The sequence below is a fragment of the Clinocottus analis genome, unplaced genomic scaffold, assembly GCF_023055335.1.
Source record: "Clinocottus analis isolate CAN_PGR_092001 unplaced genomic scaffold, fCliAna1.0.p SCAF_1, whole genome shotgun sequence".
NCBI lineage: Eukaryota > Metazoa > Chordata > Actinopteri > Perciformes > Cottidae > Clinocottus > Clinocottus analis.
Window position 1 is genome coordinate 13,033,613 of NW_027175820.1, and position 23,678 is coordinate 13,057,290.

Sequence of the window (23,678 nt, forward strand, 5' to 3'; positions counted from 1 at the left end):
GTCGTCAATAATTCGGCTTTGTCACTCTTCCTTGTTTATGCTTTTTACGAAGCCGCAGGAGTCGTTTATTTCCACCCTGGCTGAGCACGTTGAGTCACCGCGCTGATTTATGGGAAATGTAGTTCCAAGACTTCGGTTCAGGCGTGGCGCTGCGTGACCACCCACACCATTTAAAAACGACATTTCCCGTCTACAGTCAGTTTTTCCGTGTTGTTAACCGATAAACTGGGCTGGGGCAGACTGCAACAACTCTTGAGCTCGATGTAAACAGCTGCTTCGTCGTTGGGCACGAGATACCGGTGCGTTAAGTAGATTTTCTAAACAGGTTTATCACAAGCTAGTGATGTTAAAATCCTGCTAAAGATAAATATATCGATAAGGCACTCCTTAACAGATGCTCATAGGGGTGATGTTAATAGCCAACGTTAACCTCTAAGTTAGTGAACGAGCTGCGCAGAGACAGCTAAATGTCACTTTGTGGTTAATGTTAATGCATGTTTGCTTCAGGTAACTACTGTTTTTAAGGGAAACATTGGCTGTTTTCATTGTTGGGCCGCAGGAGGATATGCGTAAACTTGTGGTTTGTCGCCGATAGAGGTCGCTGTTCACGTGTGTTTATATGTTTTTATTTGTTTGAATGGTACATACGAGTAGTCGGTCTTAAGTCTATGAACTAATGACTGGACAGGGCAAAAAAAAAAAAGGTTTGGCTCATAGTTAATGTAATTTAAGGATCTCTAACTTTTGTGGTACACAACAATCAAAGAAAATGTCCAGTGAAGGGTACTTTCCAGCACTCCATATAATAAAGTAGAAATAGTCAAAGTATAACAATGAAACAGTTACAAGCTGCTTAGGGTCAGGTTGGGTTTCTGCGCAATCGAGTACCCCGAATAAATAGATATTAGTGTCATTATTCATTGTCATGGTCAACCTGTTCATTTCCATCAATGAACACAGAAATAGTAGCAAATGCCTTTATCGTACTGAACTAATATATCTGACCGTCAAATGCTCACAAAGAAAGACAAGCAAACAGGTTTTATTTGGAGAGCACTCTTGAAGTTTCTTATTGCATTTCATATCTTGATTATTTATTATAGGCTAATTTTGAACTGTTAAAACAGATTCATTATACACTTGCGTGCTGTATCTTTTTCACCACCACATGTTGTTTCCAGTGTTTAACCTCGTTGTCTCTTCTAGGTCTCTGTATATCACTGACAACTGACAGAAATGTCAGAGACGTCAAGTGATGCAGAGTCGTCCTGTGGCTGGACCATTATCAGCAATGAGGTACAAATCCTTGTTTGTAATCCAAACTATTTTCTATCGTGGGGAGCGTGGGGTTCATTACAATACAAAATTAAACTAGAAACAAAACAAAATGTATACAAACTTACGAAAGTATGAACAGTCTGAATGTATGCTTATTGTGTTTACAGGGTTCAGATATTGAGACGCTGGGATCGGAGGCTGCAGTGGAAGCTGAGCTGTTAGAGCGCCCTCCAGTGAAGGAAGCAGAGCTGCAGGATAATGGTACAACATCTTCATAATACACTCTTGTTTCTGCTTGAGTTTAACAATATCACTCAGTATATCAGTAATGTTACCTGCTAATTGTAATTAGAATGATATGAATTAAAATGTTTTATTTGGTACATCTTGGGGGTATTCCAGAAAGCGGGTTATGTGGAAACTCAGAGTAAGTTAACTTTGAGATCAGGGAAACGAAGTTATTCGTTCCAGAAAGAGAGGTGACTGAAACTCTGAGTCAGTCACCATGGTAGCAGACCCTGTGAACATAACCTGCTCGCTGGCAGGTTTTCTACAAGAAACCCAGAGTTTCTACCCGTCTCCTCCCACGTGAAGAAAGCTGCTAGGCATGGATTGCCCATTCATATTAAATTCGATTGACATCGAAGCCTTAGTGATTCAAAATGCTTTACGTCGTGAGAGAGTCTTCTGACCCAGATGAGATGTTTTATCATTTCCAGAGGAATATCTGTTAGAACGCTACCGCTGTTTCTGTGGACGTGCTCTTACATCAGAGCAAGTTTTATGCATCGCGCTACGTTTTTTTGCAAACTGTAGTTTTCTTTACAAGATCGGGGATGCAGAGCACTTCGGAAAGGCAACAGTTTGTAGAGCTGTGAAAAGTAACCTCAATACTTTAATTAGTATTTTAATGTGTGTTGGTGTCGGCTACAGCGTCACATTTTAAATGACTTCAATAGGTAAAAAATAAAAATGTGGAAATGTCTCCTATGTGGGGTATTAAGTGAGAAGACGTGTAAAAATAGCATTTTATTAGGGGATTGATTTACTATTTCAAGTAGCCACTGAATTAATATTTACTTTGGTTAATAGCCTAAGTCAATTATAAAAAAATTAATTAAAATTAAAGTTAGGCGCAATCATAGCCTAGCAATGTATGCCTTACCTTTTTGAAGTATGTTTTTATATTTAATTTTTAGCTGCTTCCAGGTCCTTTTGACCCCTGTTGTATTGCACCTACATGAAAATCAGATTTCATTCCTACTTATATTCATAACTACAGGCTGCTACGATCTTACGGTTAAATGTGAAGTCAGTGGAATAGTACACTCAAACTTCCGCGTTGACTCGGGCAGCAGTCTTTCCCCATACTGTCTCTCTCTCCTTCGCTGCTGCAACTGTATTGCCTTTGTGGTGAAACATGCTCATATTCACCGTGGGCCTGCAGAAGCACCTCCAACGCCATCGCTGTGAAATATGTTGCTCTTTCATTTTCCGTTGTCATTGTGACTCGTGATATCGAGGCTCCATTGATGAAAATACTTGACTTTCAGTCAATAATTATGACTGTCATTGCTACCACATATATTTTTACTACACAAATAAGTAAAATCTTACTTTGTGATAATAACAATCCACTAATTTTATTTTAAATGGTATATTTTCAGCTCAGTGTGTTGAAGAAAAGGTTGCTGAGTCACTTGACGAAACTCTGGAAGAACAAACCTTGGATGAGACGTTGTGTCCTTCTGAGGTGAGAACACTATACAAATAACCTTCAGGGTGTCTTTGAATAATTCAGATGCTGCTCCCTTTGCCTTCCAACTTTAATATTTTGTATCTTCATCAGGCCGAAGACAACACCAAAGGGAAACAGCATGTGGCTCTGTTGTCGTCCAGCGATCACTCGGACATTGTGACTCTTGGAGACTTGAAGGAGGGCCAGCATGTGGAGGCAGCAGCCAATGAGGAGTTTTACCTTGGCACCTCCTGCAGCAGCCAGTATGCCTTCACTGCACCAGAGGCTGGTAGGACTGCAACAACATATACACCTATACACTTTACTATCTTAATGCTTTCTTTAGCCAGCTGTTTTTTTTATTTCACAGCCAAAGAGTCAACATAGAGGAATTATACTTATCAACTCAAAAACTCCTTTTTTCTACATCAACAAAGCAGGTTCGATGTTGAGTCACTGGAAACTTCCACAGAGTCTCGTGAACTTAGGCTGCCATCTGAGAAGTCAGCTCACTGGAGGTCGCTCTTTTCCAGGTGGCCTGATTGAAACATGATGAATATAATGCTAAGCTTGCACAGCAATGCACAGATCTAATCCTTATCAGTTTCTGACAAGAACACACACCGTTTAATGATGTGAGCCAGTTGTGCTTCTTTAAAAAAGCATGACAATCCACATATTGAAAAAAATCTTTTTCCATATGTCTGCATGTGTAGGTCTTTGTAGATCTGTCTACCTTACAGTTTTAGTGCAATTAATATCATAAGTGTACTGATATTAGAATTATGGTGAAATTCAATTTTCAATTAAAGAAAATGTATTCAACACAGGGAAGTTAGGAGAACGAATGTCTATAACCTGACTGTGGATAGGAAAGAGATACAACGCATGTAGTATGGGATATCATGCCCTACTGCACTACCTGAAGACGCCTCCATTCACACCTTTTCAGGTATATAACTACTAGGGGGCTCTATTGCGCTTTGGCAACTGCCTTATTTAACAGCTTTAACTTTCAAGAAACTGGTATCTATTGATGTATTTTATATTGTAAAACCAAGTGTCAAAAGCTATTTCAGTTTGAGTTAACCACATACCTTATTTAAGGCATCTTACTCAAAACCCATTCAGAAATATCCAATGTCCTTTGAGATGAGGGAAGTGCAAAAAGACTCACTCTTGGGTTATAGGACTCATTCCTGCACCACTCTATTAAGGGCCTCACATACTTCTCTACAGATCATCCTAAAAAGGCATGAATAAAGGCGTCTTCAACGGGGTCTGATATCCGAAAATATGTGTTTGACAGTGAGTCGACTTAAAAAGGAACAATTGTTTCTTAATTTCTGTTTTATATTAGTATTTAAACATACATTGTTTTTGCCGTCTGCTGAAAGAGGTGGTTTGCTATTTTTTGGAAGGTATGCTATTCTTGTTTGTCCCTCTTTTTCTTTTAATTTATTTCCTGGAAATAAATTGAGTATTTTTACTTTAGTTTTCCAAGTGCAGCAGCCTACAGTAACAAACTCGAGCAGCAGTGAGGACGAGGCCGGACGAAGCACCAGCTCTGTGGTCCGGAGACGAAGGTTGAGGAAGAATACTAAAAGCACTGTCACAGAACCTGAGGAGAAGGCGCTGGGGTCCGGCCAGGAGGAGGAGAGGCAGGAGCAGGAAGAGGAGGAGGAGGAGGAGGAGGAGGAGGAAGAGGAAGAGGAAGAAAAGGAGAATGAGAGGGAGGAGGAGGGAGAGGAGAAGGAGGAGGAGGATGATGACGATTCAGAAGTTAGAAGTCTGGATGTCCGAATGCAAGGCCAGGGCAGCAGCATCCTCAACAGCTGTATCCTGATTGCCCTCGTCATCGCCGTCAGTATGGGCTTTGGCCACTTCTACGGTAAGAAGGTCACTACAAACCTGAATGATTTTAATGACGTTATCGTAAACATAACAATTATACTCAAACAGTAATTTCCATTTTACAGACATTAACATACACATTTTTTTTTCTTGCCGGAAGATTTACAGTGTAGCATCATCGTCTGTGACCGATCAAATAATCACACTCGTTTTTAAAGGAATTAATCTGGTTTTGGTTCATGGCCCTTGTCTTTCAGATGTGACATTGTGCTTGTTTTGTTGATCCATCAGATTTATCAGTCTCCTCTTGCAACTTTAGAAGTGGCGGTTTCTTTTTCCACAGCTCCTTAGTTTACTTTAAGACCAAGCGTGCAAGAGATATCTCATTTCTGGTGGGAACAACAGTTCTTATGTGAAATGTAAACCGTTTGTTTCTCATAACTGTCCTTGCGTTTTTTACCAAGCTGTGATGTAGACATGCTTCCTATTGTTAAAAAAAAATGTAAAAGTGAATAATCTGTTTCTGTTACAGGCACAGTCCAGATTCAAGAAAGACAGAAAACTGTAGATAAAATCAGAGAGAATGAACTTGATGTGGCGAGGGATCTGATTCAACAACATGTTGGAGACCAAGCTTTTATAAAAGAGGTAAGTAATGACGACCAATAAGCTAATTTATGGCAGAACATATGTTACAATAATAATTTACTCATTCACATCTGTCACGCATAAATCTAACCCCTTATCCTAATATGTAGTTTTATTTATTCTTAAATGCTTGTTTAACCAAACAACTCATAGGCTCATAATACATCAATAAAATGTTTCATGTATCATTTTTAATTTATATTCTGTCCAAAAGACATTGGTTCAAATCTGGTTATTCAATATATTTAATATAATGCAGTCAAATCCACCCACAAAGACATCAAATTTATCATTGACTTGAGGTAATAAATAATGAATAAAGGAGAAGCCTAAGCGTAAGGTATTATTGTATCTCATTGCATTACACCAGACTAAAATATTACCAGGAGCTTGATATCTTGGTGTCTGGGATTGTAACAGATTTTGAAGACAATGTTGACTTAAAAGTCATTGCTACAAAAAAAGATGCTTGAATTTTATTTTGTTGTTTGTCTATTTATAGATAATTTATATATTGAGTGAGCATTCTGACCAGCTTCAACAATCATGACCCGTATAACGAGAACTTTAATAGACCATGTCTTGTCTTCCTTTAACCACTCAGGTCCAGAGCAATGAGTTTGGTTTGGATGACCTCGATGAGCAAAAAGTGATTTCACTGCTTACAGAAGTGATTGAGAAGATGAAGAAAGAGAACCAGAAGCTCAACATCAAGCAGGATCATATTCAGGTAACTTGTGAACTTCTTTGGTAAAATACGTTATGAGTTACAAATTTATTTCATTTTTACTGCTCAAATGCTGATTTAAGTAATTCAATAATTCCCTTTTAAAAAACATACATATCCATGTTTTGTTTGTTTCCCTTCTTTCTCTACGAAGGCCCAAAGAGACGACCTGGAAGTGCTGCTGAAACAAAAGACTGAAGAGAGGACGGACATTGTGTCTCAGCAGCGGCAGTTGACAGCTGAGAACCAGCTGCTGAAAACCTCCCTAGAGCGTGAAGAGAAGTCCCTTTCCACCCTACAGCTGGAGCTGAGAAACCTGCGCTCAAACATTAGAGATTGGGAGGCGATGGGAGCCGGTACCGACTTGCTGCTGTCAGAAATACAGAGGCTGAAAGACCAGCTGGAGGAGGAGAAACGGCTGATCGAAAACTTCCACAGCCAGAGGGAAGACATGGTGGCTGAAGCAAAGACACTGAATAAGAGACTTGACGAGGAGAGAATGATTACAGATGAGCTGAGGAAAGAGTTAAATGTGCTGAGAAATTACATCCCCACAGCTGAACAGGAAGCTGGTTCAGAGGCAGAAGAGCTCCAATCGCAACTGATGGAGCTGGAGAAGAGACTGAGCTCCGAGCAGCAGCGCTCAGACCTGTGGGAGAGGCTGTATGTGGAAACCAAGGAAGACAAAGCTAAAGGAGACACAGAGTCCAAAGTGAAAAGAACAAATGAGGGCATGGCAGGGAAAGTGAAGCAGACATTTGATGCTGTGAAGAACTCCACTAAAGAGTTTGTCCATCACCACAAAGAGCAGATAAAGAAAGCGAAGGAAGCTGTGAAGGAGAACCTGAGGAAGTTTTCAGATTCTGTCAAATCAACTTTCCGAAACTTCAAGGATTCAGCTTCGACCTTCATCAACAAAGCCAGTGGGTTTCATGATAAGAGACGTGGTGAGAAGAACACAAAAGAGTCGTGGAGGCACAGATTCCACACACCTCATCACGGACACCGACGCAAGTCTGACGATTCCTTCCAGAGCAACCGCAACACTCGGAAATCAGGGGATAAAGTTCACGAAGGTCAAGGCGCCCACAAGATCAACTTGAAAGGATGCTCTGGCGTTTTTGACTGCACCTCTCAGGAGTCCATGAACGGCTTCGACAAAGCCACGGAGCCAATCAGAGCAGAGGAGTTTTACCAGCTGCTGGAAAGCTACGTGCACCAAGAAGTCGACCACTTCCACCACTGGAAAGAGCTGGAGGTTTTCATCAACAACTTCTTCCACAACGGAGTGTTCATCCACGATCAGATGCTGTTCACAGACTTTGTCAGCGTCGTGGAAAACTACCTGACTGGAATTCACGAGTCAGAGAATCACGGCCTTAATGGGGATGTTTTTAGAGATCTTGATAACTTTGTCTACCGGCACTTCTTTGGAGAGGCTGACAGAAAAAACTATGGCCCAGCGTAAGTTTGAAAGTATTGTCCCGTATACGTCCGAATCTACCTAAATTATGCTGAAAGTTATCGCTTTAGAGTTAACATCTACATTGGAGCTTTTTCAATCCCCTACTATTAATTTACAACAGATTTTCTGGAATCAAAGACTTTTTAAAAATGTACATTTTATGACCTAAATGAGTCCCAACCAGTCGACTCGGTGTCATCTTTAGCTTTGCAAAGTTCAGAGCTTCTTTAAAACAGTAGAGGGTGTGCTGACCACACAACAATTAAAATAAGCTATTATTTGGTAAGAAAAGTCAATATTAACACCAGTATTTATGTGTTTCATCAGATTTAGTTTACAGCTCAAATAACTGTGGCCAGTACCTTTTTATTCAGCAAAAATCTAATTCTACATATATGGATCAATCATGTTTCCACTGAATGCATATTTACATGGCTTTAAATTCGTTCAATGAAATTATTATACTTTAATTTAAATTTGTAATTCATTACATACTTAAATTAATGAAACTGCAGGAAACTCCTAAGCTCTAAGAAGTAGTGTGTTACTATGTACGACAGAATGTTTTGTTAATGAGCTCACTCAATCTGTGGCCGGTCTCTAAATATTAAATAAAATATTCATCGACACACAGGAGTGCCACAAGGATAGTTTCTATTTTTCTCTAGCTGACTGGTTGTTGTGACTGAGCAGGTTGAACATTGTATTTCTCAGTTTTGTCGTTTCCATAATGCTGTCAGATACTTATGAGTTTCCCAGAGTAACAACATTTTACCCAGTTTAGAGGCTGTTGTCTTATAACTCAATACTGCACCAATTTAAAAGAATAAAAAAATGTCCCCATTTAGGACTTTGATAGAGTATATGGGAAAATATGCTCCAGTTTGAAAGGTTAGCCTTTTTAAATAAGTGTTTGGTCTAAATAGCAACGCCAAAGTGATTCTTTTGCTGATATGTCCCTCATTTTCAGATGCTTCTAACTTAGCCAGTTGTTTAGTGTTTTTAAATACTGTCCATTTTCTTGGATTATCACGCCACAGGTTGTACATAAATGAATGTAACGCACTAATCTTAATGCCCTGTGTGTTTTGTGTTGTGACCACACAGCAGGCCATTTGAAAGACCAGACACAGACTCGAAGGACTTGAGGGCGAAGCATCAACAGCGGAAGCAGCAGAGAGCCAGATGTCGACCACACAGGGAACGCAAATGGAGCCGATCAGGGAGAAACGCAGACAGACACATGGCAGACGTCAAAATAGAACTGGGTCCGATGCCGTTTGATCCCAAATACTAAACCTATCTCAACTGGTTGATTTATTATATTTGCAAATTCTGTTTTGGGTCGTGTTAAGAAGCAAAGTCTCGTGTTTTTTTGGAAGTTTGCACAATGTTAACTTTTCTATGCTACTGAATGTCCTTGAGCTGTTTTGTTTTTAGTCAAGTAATCGTTATGTTTGAGTGAAAGATGCGGCATTTCTGATTCACAAGTTTTATAGAAAAAAAATATTCTGCAACTGTAAATTGGGGAGCTGATGATTTATTTCTGAAACACCGTTGAAATCCATCTTCAACCACTGCATTTAAAAAATACATGAAATTATTGAGCAGAGAAATGTTGATTGGGTTTTTTTTTTCTTAACAAAAATGGAAACTATGGACATGCCACATTCTTGGATGTTTGTGTCTATAGCTATGTAGTCAGTGTGTGAGGTGCTTGAAATTTACTCAGTTATGATGCAGTTGTCTAACATTCCACCTCATGCTTGTTTTAACTGGAAGTTTGCTTAGTTTTTATTTACAAGTGTTGGCAAGAAATGACAGGAAATGTCACCAAATTGTATGAAAGTGTGAAAATAAATACAGTTGGTGTTTTAAACATTTGACACATCTGACAAAATAATAGTTATTCAAATATTTATTTCAGTAACAAATCCATATAAAGTGACACTCATTTAGGACAGAAACTTGCCATTGTTCCAGTGTTTGTCAGTGCCTTTCATAAATAAAGATGCTTCCTCCAACTCTTCCCTCTGGAAAGTGTGTATGAAATATCTCTGCTGTCCTCACAAACTTGTTCCCCTGCAGAAACACAGAGATTTCCTACAACGAAAAACACATGTACATACAAATCACACATACATTTTGACTTGCATGGAGAAATATCATTTGTAGATATCTTACCTTTTCTAAAACATCAAACAAAACCAGATGGGTCGGTAGAAAAGATTTGTATGGAAATGAGGTTCTGAGCCAGTGAAGAGGATCGTTGTAGAACATGTCGGCTTCATCGACGTAACCTTCCTCTCCAAGATCTGGAGGACACTCAAGAAACCTCATCTTCATCGGGCAGTGGACGTGGCTATGAACAGAGTACAGTTAGATGCTGCATGTAGTACTTCATAAGGTAAGATGTTCTTCCAGTCTACACAAACCCATATTCAGAAAGGGACCATAGCCTTGTTTATTTAATCGTTGGTCATATTTTTTTTTTCTTAACCAATCACAATTCTTTATTTTTTTTGCAGGCAACGTTGTTGTACAGCTGCTTTTATTAAAGAACACCATCACTGCTGCATTAATAAATGTAGCATACGTCTTGCCTTCATTTTAAAAGAGTTAACATGTTTCTATTCCAAACAGAAAGGTGACTCAATTTGAACAAATGACCATTGAACAAATGATCTGGTTGAAAGCCAGAACGTCATAATCTCTCTAAAGTTTTTTGGGGGAAAATTCAGAACCAGAGCCTCGATCTTAAGAATTTGAAAAAAGATTGCGTTTAGTCCTAACCTATAATAAGGAGTTGAGTGGCAGGGCATGAGGAAGAGGACATCCGGCTGCGGAGGGGTGGAGGTGCTGTTGGCATCACACAGTGTCTGTAGGTGGCCCATTACGACCAGAGGGCCTCTCTGGTGGACCAGGCCGGTGTACAGTGCTGCAGCCAGGTTGCTCACTAACAGGAGGAATGCTGCAGTTCGTCGCCACGCTTTCAAATTAGCCAAAGAAATCCCTGAAGGTGAAGAAATATTAAAAGACACATCTGGCGGTTCGTTATCGCAAAGATATTTTACATGTGAGATGAAAACTTACCACAAAAGATCATACAGAAAGGCAGCACCGGATAGATGAATCTGAACTCCTTGTGAGGAAGCAAACTGAAGAAAAGGATTCAAACATGTCAGTAAGCGGTCGGGAGTCTGCTTTAAAAGCGCCTTGTGGAGTTTTTGATGACTAAAGCAAACAATATATGACTGGCTGACTGATGGCAGGTGGCAGCAACACAACAACAACCGCATCAATGTGCAGTAAAGGCAGTTAAAGTGACTGCCAGCACGTAGATATGGATGCTAACAAAGCAGGTTTCAAATTATCAAAAACTAAAATCATTAAAATCATTTTCCAAATGCTCAATCAAGATATATGTTTATCAGATGTAACGTAGACTCTACAGGACACCTTGATTGAATTACAAATCCTTTGTGATTACTCCACTTTACAAACTTAACTAAGAATTAAAGTTATTTATTAATTTTCTTTCGACTTTAAAAAATTTGCACCGCATGATTTTTTTTAATGACTATGATATATCAAGATAAATAATTTGTTATATCTAAAGCAACACAAGTGTTTCAAAATACAATTTGCTGCTTTCTGCTGCAGACACATTTGATGTTACACTACTTACCACCTATTATCTTATTAGAAGTTGTATATTTAACAAGTGTATTGCCACTGGAGATATTCTTTTAATTTAACAAACAAATCCAATTGAATAAACTTAGTTTCTTCTGCAGAAAAACATCTCACTGAGAAAATGAGGATGACATTTTAAGGAACAAAAGATGCCGTCTGTGGGATGAATCCAGACATGTGAGCACACTTCAACGCTTCACTGTAGGAGCGAGTCCCTGTTTGCTCTGTGGAGCATTCTTAACTGTCATTCTGAGAAGTTTAATAAATACAGGCTTATAACTATAAAGACATATTTATTTTTACCTGTAAACCACGATTGTCCAGACGACCGCTGCCAACAGAATTTTGTATCTTTTGAAGGCGATGCTGCACCCATGAAGGAAGAGCGGAAGATGAGGGCCAATCACGACGGCAAACCCCTGAGTGAAGTACCAGTGCCAGGGATGAGAGCCGTAGAAGTCTGCTACGCTGTGCAAGACGTTAAACTTCAGGAAGTTGAACTGCACCAAGGTCCACTGAGAAACAAAGAGAGCAGCTGTCACATTTGCAAAGTGCTCGTAAGCAGCTGTCACTGTAATCTAAAAATCACTTGGTGGATTTTAGGTTTTACCTTTTCATAAAATATACAGTCGATCACTATTGAAATCACGACAGCCAAAACTCTGGAAATGAAAGGAAAAAAAGATTATGCAAGAAAGAGGTAAGGTTTAAACAGATTCAGTTGACGGGAGATTAAAAGTACAAACCCTAACGGAACTAAGCTATGAGTGATGAGCCTCAGTTTGTTAGTTTCCATCCAGAAATGGTACAGCACCAAAGGAAACCAGACAATAAGGGCTGTCGGTCGAATGATGACTGCCAAGGCGACCAGGGTCAAATATATTTTGCTGTAAAACATCAACAATGTGTCTGTAAGTAACATTTTTTTAGGGAAGATATGAAAACGAGAAAGAAGTAACAAGCCGAGACCTGCTGTGTGTTTTGGATCCAGGCAGTGGGAAGTAAGAAAGAGCCAGACAGGTGATGGTGGTCTCCATGCTGTTGGTCAGAGTCCTGGTGCAGCAGTACCACGAGAACCACGAGCACATATGGCAGAAGAACTAGAGACCAAAACAAGAAGAGGCTATAGGACAAGTTGTGTGTTTTTGGTGGCTAGAGAACGGAGACGGAATGAAACCTCGGGGAGATGTGAGCAGAAATGAAGCTCTGTTCGAGGAATGATCTGCAGAGACTCACACAGTATTAGTGAACTCCTTACCGTCCATTTTGCAACGTCACAACCTTCCAACGTTCGGATGAGGAAAAAGAATTTTACATCTGCAAGCGCAGCGAATAGTGCTTGAATAATTCGGGGAAGCCATATCTGTAGAACAAACCAGACCAGGATTAGTGAAGCAAAGTGACGATAGGAAATATATTTGGTCATGGACATGCTGATGTAAAGATTGTCTGGATAGAAAATATGTGAACTTGCCAGGAAATGGACTGAGTCGCAGTTTATGACGTATAATAACTTGTATATGAATGCAAAGAAGAGTGGATATGTGAATCCTCTTAGTCCTTCCTTCCATTCCCAGGTCACATACCCATAAGTCTCACTGTTAAGGTTAGAATAAGAATAGAAAATACAAGCGTCCAATCTGAGGTGTTTCTTTACATGCGATTTCTTACTGATTAATATTACTCAAATTCTTTTAATGAATGAAAATCCTTGATGTACAGAAAGTTTTAGTGTTTTCTGTACAGAAGTGTTTTCTGCTACTTGTAATTGACTGCAAGAAAATTTCACTGAGGAATATCACACACACACACACATACATACACACACACACACACACACACACACACACACACACACACACACACACACACACACACACACGTGTGTGAGGCCTTGTCTGAGTGAAGCTTAAGAAGGTTAAGTTAGAATGAAGAACAATGTGTTAATTATAATAAAGCAACTCGTGTAGCTCCTGATATATTAAATTCAGTGTGTGGTGATAATAAATGGTACATATTTTATCTTCAGATAAAACCAGCCTCCCCTGCCCTACCACCTCGTCCATGTCTACAATAAATCACAGTAGTTGTCCTGATAGGTTCCTAAATGATAACTATGATCCTCCACAGTCCAGTCACACGGTTGCAGATGACAATGTCAAAGGATATTTGAAGACCATACGATGGGAAACCTCCAGAGACTGCCAGTACTCATCTGGAACGAAGCTGGTTTGAACCAGGAAGCAGTTGATGACTCTTAATGCCACAGAAAACACAACAACTCTGGTTCTCAGCTTACCTGTGGAGTTCAAGAGGAATCACTTCATATTAGTGGTATTACTAGTGTGCGTTTATCAGAGCATGCAGTTGTATGCTCTACTACTGTATTTTAAATATCACATACAGGAAACCCACCATCGTTAAGAGGACTTTCATCTTCCTTTGAGTACAGTTGTGATTTTCTTTTCCTCAGTTTCACATCCTCGACTTTATTTCCAAATTTAAGACGTGTTCGGATGTTCTCCATCAGGACATTGTGTCTCTCGGCTCGTTGCCTGCCAATACAGTAAGCATGTGAGGTCCTCAGTTCAAGCATCATCTGTCAGGACTATGTACAAGCATCACCTGTCAGGACTATGTATAAGTATCACCTGTCAGGACTATGTATAAGCATCACCTGTCAGGACTATGTATAAGCATCACCTGTCAGGACTATGTACAAGTATCACCTGTCAGGACTATGTACAAGTATCACCTGTCAGGACAATGTACAAGCATCACCTGTCAGGACTATGTACAAGTATCACCTGTCAGGACTATGTACAAGTATCACCTGTCAGGACTATGTACAAGTATCACCTGTCAGGACTATGTACAAGCATCACCTGTCAGGACTATGTATAAGCATCACCTGTCAGGACTATGTACAAGCATCACCTGTCAGGACTATGTATAAGCATCACCTGTCAGGACTTTGTACAAGTATCACCTTGTGAGTTGATACTTGTCAGGCTGTAAATCGGTATGTAGCGTCGTTCAGTCAGAAGCTGCATGGACTTCTGACTGCTTTATTATATTACATTTACGTCAGATACAGTTGTTGGTCGCGTGCTACAGTTTAAACAGCCTTCACAATATTTTAGTTAATTTAACAAACAGTATTCAACTTTCACATCTTCAACTTTAACGACAAGTAATTTATATCAACCTGGACTTCACTTCGCAGGTTTCGGCTGCGCTTCCGCACTCACACTTACTTCCGGCGGAGCGTTTTTTCCTGCCTTCAAAATAAAAGGTCAAACCTGAGTCTGGAGGGAGTCCTGACAGCGAGCCAGGGTGGGCATGAGGGAAACGGGGTTCTGTTGCGATTTGCTAAAGATACGGGGCTAGGCTGCAGGATTTAGTGGTGAGTTAGTTTGTTTGTCTGATGAGTAGTTGGGGTGCTAATTAGTAATATTTTGGTTCGGCTTTGTTGTTTTGCTTTTGTTTTGTTGCATCGTTCATTTTTGTTGTTTTGTATTGTTTTGTTTGTTTCCTAGTTAGGTAGAGTAGTTAGTCCTGAATCTGCACACTCCGGTAAAATAGGTGGCGGTATGCACCTAGGAAAGTTGGTTGCGATTCGCCAGTCAAATTTACAGAAGACGAAGAAGAAGACTACACGATAGACGTCTCCTTGGGGTGCATGTTGTTGCGTCTCGTCTCTTGACCTCTGTGCCCCTTAGGCTGTCTGTGTTTGGGGATTACAGATAGTGCGAATAAACCGCTTCCTCGGTGAGTTAAAACAAGAGATTAAGATAGTCGCCTATAAGCAGCTCCATGTCACGTTTGAGTTGTGTTCAGTATGATCACGGAACTGTCAAGCTATCAGAGGCAGGATCGACATATCCGGTCTGGGCTTTTCAAATTAAGATACGTTAAAACATCTTTCATTTACTGGAAATAGGGAAACGATCTATATGACCATGAAAACACATTTTTTTGTCAGTCTAATAATTCTATTGAGTGAACTTGTTTGATTAAAGCTTATATAGCAACACATACTTAATCATTACACCCGTCAACATTCAAATACTTTTTTTATACATAGGTGTACATTCCTAAGAATGCAAGTTCAATTTTCAGCTTTAGTTCTGCTTGGATTTTAGTGATTTTGTGTCTGATAATGATTGTAAGTGAACATATACCGAGCACACACAATTTCAGAAATACTATGTGGATGTGCGATTAAATCAGTAGCAATGGCCCAACACAGGCCTACACTGCCTGTGTGTAGAGTATCTTTAGTGGCTAAAATACCCGATGGCTATTAGTTACTGTTTCTTAATTAATTAATTCGTTTAACCACTCTTGGACGGATAAAACAACGAGTCTACGCGTGTATGCATTTCAACAACGGTAGAAAAACAGTGTTTCGCTCCGTTCTTTACTGAATTCTTGTCTCAAAATAAAAAAGGTTCGACAGTGTATAATACGTGAGCTCAGACATCACAATTTATCTATGAATATTCTAATTAATACATGTGCAAAACATATTCTAACTTAAAAGCAAAATAAAATACAATTATGCAATCACTATAATATGAATCTAAATAATATAATATAAACATCTGAGTCAAAATTACTGTTAAAATTATAATATGGAAATTGGCACTAACATTCCGGCCCCTAATTGCTCATCAAGGGGATGACAATTACCTAACTAAAATAAAATCAATTTCTATATTCTAAACATTTCTCTCTTTCACTAAGGCCTAAACTAACATAAACACCTTAAACTAGTCCAGATGAGGCCTACAAGATAAACAACTGTAGAAATACTAAATCCTAAATAACAATGTCTTTTATTGTCCATGAGATCCTTCCATCTCGAGCAGGAGACACAACTTAGTTATGGGTCTCTCTAAGGTGTTGGTCTTCGTTTTGACAAGGGCCCGACGGACGAAACCTTTGGCGTCGGGAACTGTCTTCTCCACTCTTCCCATCAACCAGGACCCTCTTGGAGCTCTCTCATCCACGATGAGTACGATGTCTCCCTCTTTTACGTTCCTCTTCTTGTCCAGCCACTTCTGCCTTTCTTGTAGGAGGGGCAAGTATTCTCTAGACCAGCGCTTCCAGAAGATGTCGGAGATGTACTGCACTTGCCTCCATCGTCGTCTGGTATATAAATCCTCCTTTTTAAACACGCCTGGAGGGAGTGCTGGTTTTCCTTTAAGAAGGAGAAGATGATTTGGCGTCAGTGGCTCAAGGTCGTTCACATCATCAGATGACTTGGTTAGTGGTCTGCTGTTGATCACTGCTTCAACTTCACACATTACAGTTTGCAGACATTCGTCGTTGAGTGACTGAAGCTTCAGAAGGTTGGTAAGTATCTTCCTGACTGTTCTTATCTGTCGCTCCCAGACACCACCGTGGTGCGACCCAGCAGGCGGGTTGAAGATCCAAGTGACTCCTTTTTGCAGTAGAGCTTCAGAGATCTGGGACTGGTTCCATTCTTTCATTGCCCTGCGGATCTCGTGTTCTGTAGCTACCAGGTTCGTTCCGTTATCAGATCTCATAATCTCGACTTGTCCTCTTCTGGCTATGAAACGTCTTACTGCGTTGATACATGAGTCGGTGTCGAGAGAGTGTGCGATTTCTATGTGGACTGCTCTGACTGTAAGACAAGTAAACAGGACTCCATAACGCTTTACTTGTGCGCGTCCACGCTTTGCTTCAAAGGGGCCGAAATAGTCTACACCGACGTTAGTGAATGGTGGATGGTCAGGCAGTAGACGATCAGGCGGTAGATTCGCCATCTTCTGTTCACTCACGGCAGCTTGACTCTTTCGGCATTTCACACACTTTGAAAGCACACTTCTCACCGCTGCGTTTCCTTTGCATATCCAGACCCTTTGTCTCAGCTGAGCAAGGGTATGGTTTCTCCCTCCATGTCCAATTTCCTCATGAGCATTCCTGATGATCAGGGTCGTGATGTGGTGATCCTTGGCCAGGATAGTTGGATGCTTTGTGTGTTCTGGCAAGGCTGCCTGGTGCAATCTTCCACCAACCCGGAGAACCCCATCTTGAAGGAAGGGATCCAGCCTCACGATGGAACTGCTTCTCCTGATCTTTTCACCTTTCTGCAGAGCGCGAAGCTCCTCATGGAAGGTTTGACTTTGGTCAAACTGAATGATCGCAGTTTCTGCTCTTCTGATGTCCTTGACAGTCAATTGAGTTCCTTTCAGGGTAGATTTCCATTTCTGCATGTGGTATTCAACTGTCTTGGGTTTTGCGTCATGACTTTCTGAAGATTGGGCTTGCGACTCTAACTTCTTCCTTGTTTCGCACAGACTTTGAAGCAACTCCTTGGCTCTTTCTTGTTCCGGAAGTGATGACAACACTTCGCGGCTGTTGCTTGACCACTTAGTCAGGCGGAATCCTCCACTTTCACACAGTGCAATGAGGTCTTTGGTTAAGGCAGTGGCCTTCTTCTCATTGGAAGTTGAGACCAGGCAGTCATCGACGTAGAAGTGCTCTAGGATTGTAGTTATCGCTTCAGGCGATGACCTGTCTTTTCCATCCTCTGCAGTCCGTCTTAAGGCATAGTTAGCGCAGCTTGGGCTCGACTTGGCTCCGAACAAGTGGACCACCATCTTGTACTCACGCAGAGGCTGTTTCAGATCCCCCTGTGGCCACCAGAGGAATCGTAGAAGATCAGAGTCCTCATCACGAACTCTTACTTGATGATACATCGCTTCAATGTCGGAGATGAATGCGATGTGTTCTTGTCGAAACCGTGTCAAGACTCCAACCAGACCATTAGTGAGGTCTGGACCCTGTAATAGTTCTTCGTTCAGTGACTTCCCCCGAAACGAAGCGGCACAATCAAAAACAACCCGCAGCTTTCCCTTTTGTGGATGGGTCACGCCGTGATGGGGAACGTACCATACTCTGCCGTCGTTGCGATTGCGCTCGTCTTCAGGGACTTCCACTGCGTAGCCTTTGTTCAGCAGGTCTGACATGAAGGTCTTGTAGTCATCATGGAAGCTGGAGTTCTTAGCGAGTTTCCTTTTCAGGTTTGATGCCCGTTGCTCGGCAACACATTTATTGTTTGGCATCACCACATATCTGTTTCTGAGAGGCATCCCAATGCTGTAGTGCCCATTGACTTTCTTGATTGTCTCAGTCACAGACTTCATAAACTGAACATCTTCTCGTGACATTTCTGACTTCTCTTCGCAGGCTTGCTCAGGAAAGTCGTGGTTGTATTGCTGCAACAGCATATTGTCCATGCCACTGACTGAGATTCTGTTGACTGAAGCCCTTAGACTGCAGTGACTTGACTTGAATTGTCTTGATTTGTGGTGGTCGTCATGTTTCTTGAGAGGGCCATTTACGACCCACCCGAGAGTCGTCTTTACTGCGTAAGGCCCGTCTTCTTGGCTGTGGATTATCTTCCACGGCTCCATCGCAGAGTGAGCGTTCATTCCAATCAGTATCTCAACATCTGCGTCGATCTGTGGTAACCGTACTTCTTTACGCAGATACGGCCATCTTTCCAGGTCTTTTTCAGCAGGAACATTGTCCTTCGTTACAGGTATGTCTGTGTGGGTGTAGACGTCTGGCAGGCTTACGTAATTGTTCTCTGTTAGACCGCACACTTCCAAATCTGAGAGCACGTAGCAGGACACAGGCTTCTCCTGGCCCATAGTGCGGAGCAGCACTTGAGTCTTCTTGCCATGTACGCCGAGCTGTCTCATCAACCGTTCGGAGCAAAACGTAGCAGAACTTCCTGAGTCCATAAACGCGTACGTCTCTATTGTCGTGTTGCTCCTCTTGGATTTGATGCGCACAGGCACGATAGACAGGATACAGTCATTGCCTCCGGCCCCGGTGACAGCCGTGACTTCACTCTTGGCTGACGCATTTTCTTGTGGAGCTGAGTGTCCGCTGGTAGAGCTTTGACCTTTCTCAGGCTTAATGTTCTCTTGGTCGGTGCTCTCATCCCATTTGCTGTGAAGCAGGCTTGGGTGTTTCTTGCTGCAGATTTCACAACTGGCTCTCTTTTTACAGTCTTTTGCCATGTGCCCTTGGGTCAGACACCCGAAACAAAGTCCTTTACCTTTAATAAACTCAATTCTCTCTTTGTTTGGCAGATTTCTTATTTTGTAACACACGCTCAATGTGTGTCTGTTGTTGCAGTACATGCATGGCTCTTGAAACGCGTTGCTTGTCTGCTTGTTCTTTCTTAGTTCTGAGGCACCCCCTTCGTCTGGCTTAACACTTGTAGCACAGCCAGTGGTTCTTTTCGGTCCGCCTCCTTGGGCAAATTTAAAGTTTGACTTGCCTTTTTCTTTTGCGTCAGAGTACTCGTTGACGTCACCGAACAGTGGATCTGAAGCTATCCTAGCTTGTCTGTTGATGTACGTCGTGAGATCAGAGAACTTTGCTCTTCTTCCTTCTCTTTCTTGTATGTCGAAAGCTATAACTCTCCATCTTTCACGAAGTCTAAAGGGCAACTTTGAGAGGACAATCCGCAGGTTGCTTGGGCTGTTCATCTCCTCAAGGTATTCCATGTCCTTCATGACATTGTTACATCCGATGAGAAAGATGGAGAAGCTGTGAAGTGACTTTGCATCTTCTGCTTTGACTTGAGGCCATTTGAGAGCCTTGTCAATGTAGGCTGTGGCTATTTTATACTCATTACCATAGTGATAGATCAAAAGCCTTCTTGCTTCATTGTAGCCTTGTTGTGCGCTCATGTGTTGGCAACTTCTCACAAGTTCTCTTGGTTCACGGCTGGTGAATTGCTCTAAATAGTACAAGCGGTCTTCATCATTGTCCGTACGACTGTGGATGATGTGCTCAAAGGCCTTCAGGAATGGCAGGAACTCTAAAGGATCGCCACTGAATACAGGGACTTCTCGTTGAGGTAAGTTGGCTAGTCTCTGTTGTGTGACTAACATTTCTGTGATGTTCTTCTGATTCAATATCATTTCGCCAAGTTCAACTTGCCTTCCATTGGAATTTGTACTTGTGTTGTTGTTTTCATCTTTTACTTGCACATAAGACTTGTGTCTAGCTGGATAGTGAGAAGCACTGTTGTATTGGCTAACTCGAAGACTGCTGGTTAGCTTTGGTCTGACATCTGGAGCATGATGTTCGATGGTTGCTGCTGTAGGCATGTTCTGGACGAGGTAGAAATTCATCCCATCGTTGTCCATGTTATCATACTCATCCATAACTTTTAGCCTTGCTGTGGACTCTGCGATAGCAGTCTCGACATCTAGCTCCTCCATTTGAGCCTTCAACTGAATCTGCTTGGCTTTCATTTGAGCCTCTTCCAACTGCAATGCCTGTTTCTTCTTAAGTGAGGCTGCGCGTGCGAGTAGGGCTGCACGGTTAGCTTCCTCGTTTCTACGCACAGATGAAGCATGAGATGACGCTTTGGATGACTTTGAATGTCTGCTGCATGCACTTTGTGCGGTGACTGAACTATATTTTTCTTTTACAGCAGATGCACTGTCGTCTGGATCCACGTCTTCAGCGACAGACTCAGCTTGCTGCGTTGTCGCACCAGTCTTCGGAGTTATATTTTCTGTAGCAGCCTGTTCGTTATCGACATTAGCGTGTCGTCTTGCCTTTATTATCCACTGCTCCAATCTGGTCAAAAAGTTCTCATACTTTATAAGATTTGGCTCACTCCAATACTGCTGGTCAGCTTCCCTTTCATCATCAGATAACAGTTCACTGACTGCGTCGTTCACTTCAGCAAACTTATTCAGGAATTTGCAGTACTCACTGAGATGATCCTTTTCCACTTGAAGTGCATTGGAGCCATTTATCATGAGAATTTCTATTTCCTCTGCTTTGGAGACAAGGCGTACTAAAGCACGTTTCCTGAGCTTCATCTGCTCATCAAGTTTCATTTCTAGGGCCTTTGTGGTCAACTTGATCTTTCTTTTTATGTCTAGCTCGACATTGCCTTCCATCCTGGTTTCATTTGAATCAGACATTTCAAAAGGCTATTATTGTTAGACAAGTCTCTTATTATAGCAAGCTCTCGCAAACTTCTGAAATCCAGATCAACAGTCCTTTAACCTCAAAACATGTGAATGCTTTCCAGAAAAGATTCCAGGACTGTTTATTTTCAGAATAAAACTTGAGCTTCTTCTGGGCAAATATGACAAGCTAGCAATATCACTCTTCTCAAATGTCCTGTGTGGCCAATGTCCAGTAGCACGTCTTAATTGTTCATTCAGTTCCGTTCTTTGTGTACTTATCCATCATCGTGGAAGTCAACCGGATGTCCGGTCAGCTGAGCAGCGTTGTAAACGGCGCAAGCAAATTCTTCAGTTGGTTAGCTTCCTTCGTCCGCGACTCGCCTTATCACCGGCACAAGCAAATTCTTCCGTTGGTTAGCTTCCTTCCGTTGGCAGCACGATGATCTTCTCTCGCTCTCGGCGACTGTTTTTCTACTTAATTTAGTGGCTAAAATACCCGATGACTATTAGTTACCGTTTCTTAATTAATTAATTCGTTTAACCACTCTTGGACGGATAAAACAACGAGTCTACGCGTGTATGCATTTCAACAACGGTAGAAAAACAGTGTTTCGCTCCGTTCTTTACTGAATTCTTGTCTCAAAATAAAAAAGGTTCGACAGTGTACAATACGTGAGCTCAGACGTCACAATTTATCTATGAATATTCTAATTAATACATGTGCAAAACATATTCTAACTTAAAAGCAAAATAAAATACAATTATGCAATCACTATAATATGAATCTAAATAATATAATATAAACATCTGAGTCTAAATTACTGTTAAAATTATAATATGGAAATTGGCACTAACAGTATCTGACATTCATGCTGAAAGTTATGTTTACAATTTAGTAAGAGCATGTAACTTTCAACAAAGCAAAGGAGATACAAAATGATGAAAGATGATTTTTTTTTTTTTTTTTTTAAAGAATAATAATATCGCTCATAGTGCCTAGATAAAGTGTCTTGGTTAACACCACTTTACTCCTCTTTCAGGATCATCTTGAGTCTCAACATTTCATATTGAAAGAAGCCATGTTTGGAAGGAGAGTGCCCTTCTCACAGATTGCCTTTGTCACACTGCTTGGAGTTGCAAGTGGTGTTTATATTTACAAACCTTCTTTTGAACCGGTGCTGAAGACCTCAGGTCAACAAAACCAGGATGTGCCAAAGAAACAAAATGGAACGGACAAATGATTCATTTGAAAATATGTGTCATACAGAAGTCAGAAGAATACATCAGACGCTGCTGGACTATCAGAACTGAAGGCCGGACCAAAGGAAAGGACAGCATGGATAAATGCATGCTTGTTTGGGGTTTCATTGTATGATTTTTGATCTACAAAATAAAGTATTCAATTTGACACCCTGAATTACCATCTGTTCCAAAGGACATATGTCAAAATTTAATTATACATATGTTTTCATTTCCAAAGCTTACAAAGGGTCGCCGTTTAAACACATTTCACGAGTCTTCATGCCTACTTTAATCATGATATAGAAAATCTTATGTATTAATTAAACAGATACATGTTGTTACGTATTGGCTTCGCAAACCTCCCAAAAAAAGCAAAATTTCAAATAGCACCAAGTCTAAATATGTCATCAGACATGACTAAATGTATTGTAAAGTGGCCCCTCGAGTCTGAAAATAGTTTGTTTTGTTCTACAACATGAAATACATTAATGTGATCCTGTGCAGTATTTTTTATTACAGCATTCATGCATTTTATCCGACCGAGATGAGACACGTATTCTCAACCATTCTTAATGTAAGTGTTTGCACTTACTTGAATTAAGTAAATTTAAGTACTTGGTTACATATCTCCCTCAGTATAGTGCATTGTTGTAATGGTAAGTAGTTTCATAGTTAAGTAAACTATGTGAATACTTGTCTCATTGCGGTTAGATGAAATAGATGTACGCTATAATAAAAAATACTGTACAGGTTCACAAGGTATTTCATGTTGTAGACCAAAACAAACTATTTTTAGACTCTTGAGTACTTTCTAGGCTATTTCTACTCCACTACATTTGAGGCAAATGTATCTTTTACTGCTTCGTACATTTAACAGCTTTACTTAATATTTAGAATATTATTACAAAATATAAATCAACTAAAAATGATATATTATTATTTAGGCCACACATTGGCCAGCTGCAATATTCAGTAATATAATATATGATTCGGAACTGGGCCGTTCTGGTTAATGAGTACTTTTACTTGTATAAAAGTAGAAGTAGT

The 23,678-nt window shown here is 40.7% G+C and overlaps 3 protein-coding genes across 5 annotated transcripts; 2 read left to right on the top strand and 1 right to left on the bottom strand.

Annotated features, from left to right (window-relative positions):
- Nucleotides 1–212: 212 nt before the first annotated feature.
- On the top strand, nt 213–9,734 carry ccpg1 (cell cycle progression 1). 3 transcript variants are annotated; one of them, XM_068576844.1, is made up of 11 exons: nt 213–299; nt 1,207–1,296; nt 1,446–1,539; nt 2,946–3,031; nt 3,128–3,305; nt 3,454–3,549; nt 4,512–4,907; nt 5,403–5,518; nt 6,123–6,248; nt 6,400–7,709; nt 8,818–9,734. In XM_068576844.1, exons 2-11 carry the CDS (start codon nt 1,237–1,239, stop codon nt 9,005–9,007), a joined length of 2,652 nt encoding a protein of 883 aa, XP_068432945.1. In that variant the 5' UTR covers nt 213–299; nt 1,207–1,236; the 3' UTR covers nt 9,008–9,734. The 3 variants fall into 3 exon arrangements, with proteins under 3 accessions (XP_068432945.1, XP_068433028.1, XP_068433117.1); XM_068576927.1 differs by having other exon boundaries at nt 3,457–3,549; XM_068577016.1 differs by lacking the exon at nt 3,454–3,549.
- pigb (phosphatidylinositol glycan anchor biosynthesis, class B) lies at nt 9,230–14,654 on the bottom strand. The gene is made up of 13 exons (XM_068577140.1): nt 14,615–14,654; nt 13,822–13,961; nt 13,576–13,705; nt 12,881–12,998; nt 12,665–12,769; nt 12,376–12,506; nt 12,153–12,293; nt 12,017–12,068; nt 11,710–11,921; nt 10,804–10,868; nt 10,504–10,723; nt 9,895–10,072; nt 9,230–9,813 (listed from the first exon to the last, which is right to left on the bottom strand). Exons 2-13 carry the CDS (start codon nt 13,931–13,933, stop codon nt 9,700–9,702), a joined length of 1,578 nt encoding a protein of 525 aa, XP_068433241.1. The 5' UTR covers nt 13,934–13,961; nt 14,615–14,654; the 3' UTR covers nt 9,230–9,699.
- A 384-nt stretch (nt 14,655–15,038) lies between these two features.
- Nucleotides 15,039–22,756, top strand: LOC137785291 (protein PIGBOS1). The gene is made up of 2 exons (XM_068576430.1): nt 15,039–15,177; nt 22,430–22,756. The coding sequence occupies exon 2, from the start codon at nt 22,469–22,471 to the stop codon at nt 22,628–22,630; it is 162 nt and encodes a 53-aa protein (XP_068432531.1). The 5' UTR covers nt 15,039–15,177; nt 22,430–22,468; the 3' UTR covers nt 22,631–22,756.
- The last annotated feature ends 922 nt before the right edge of the window (nt 22,757–23,678 follow it).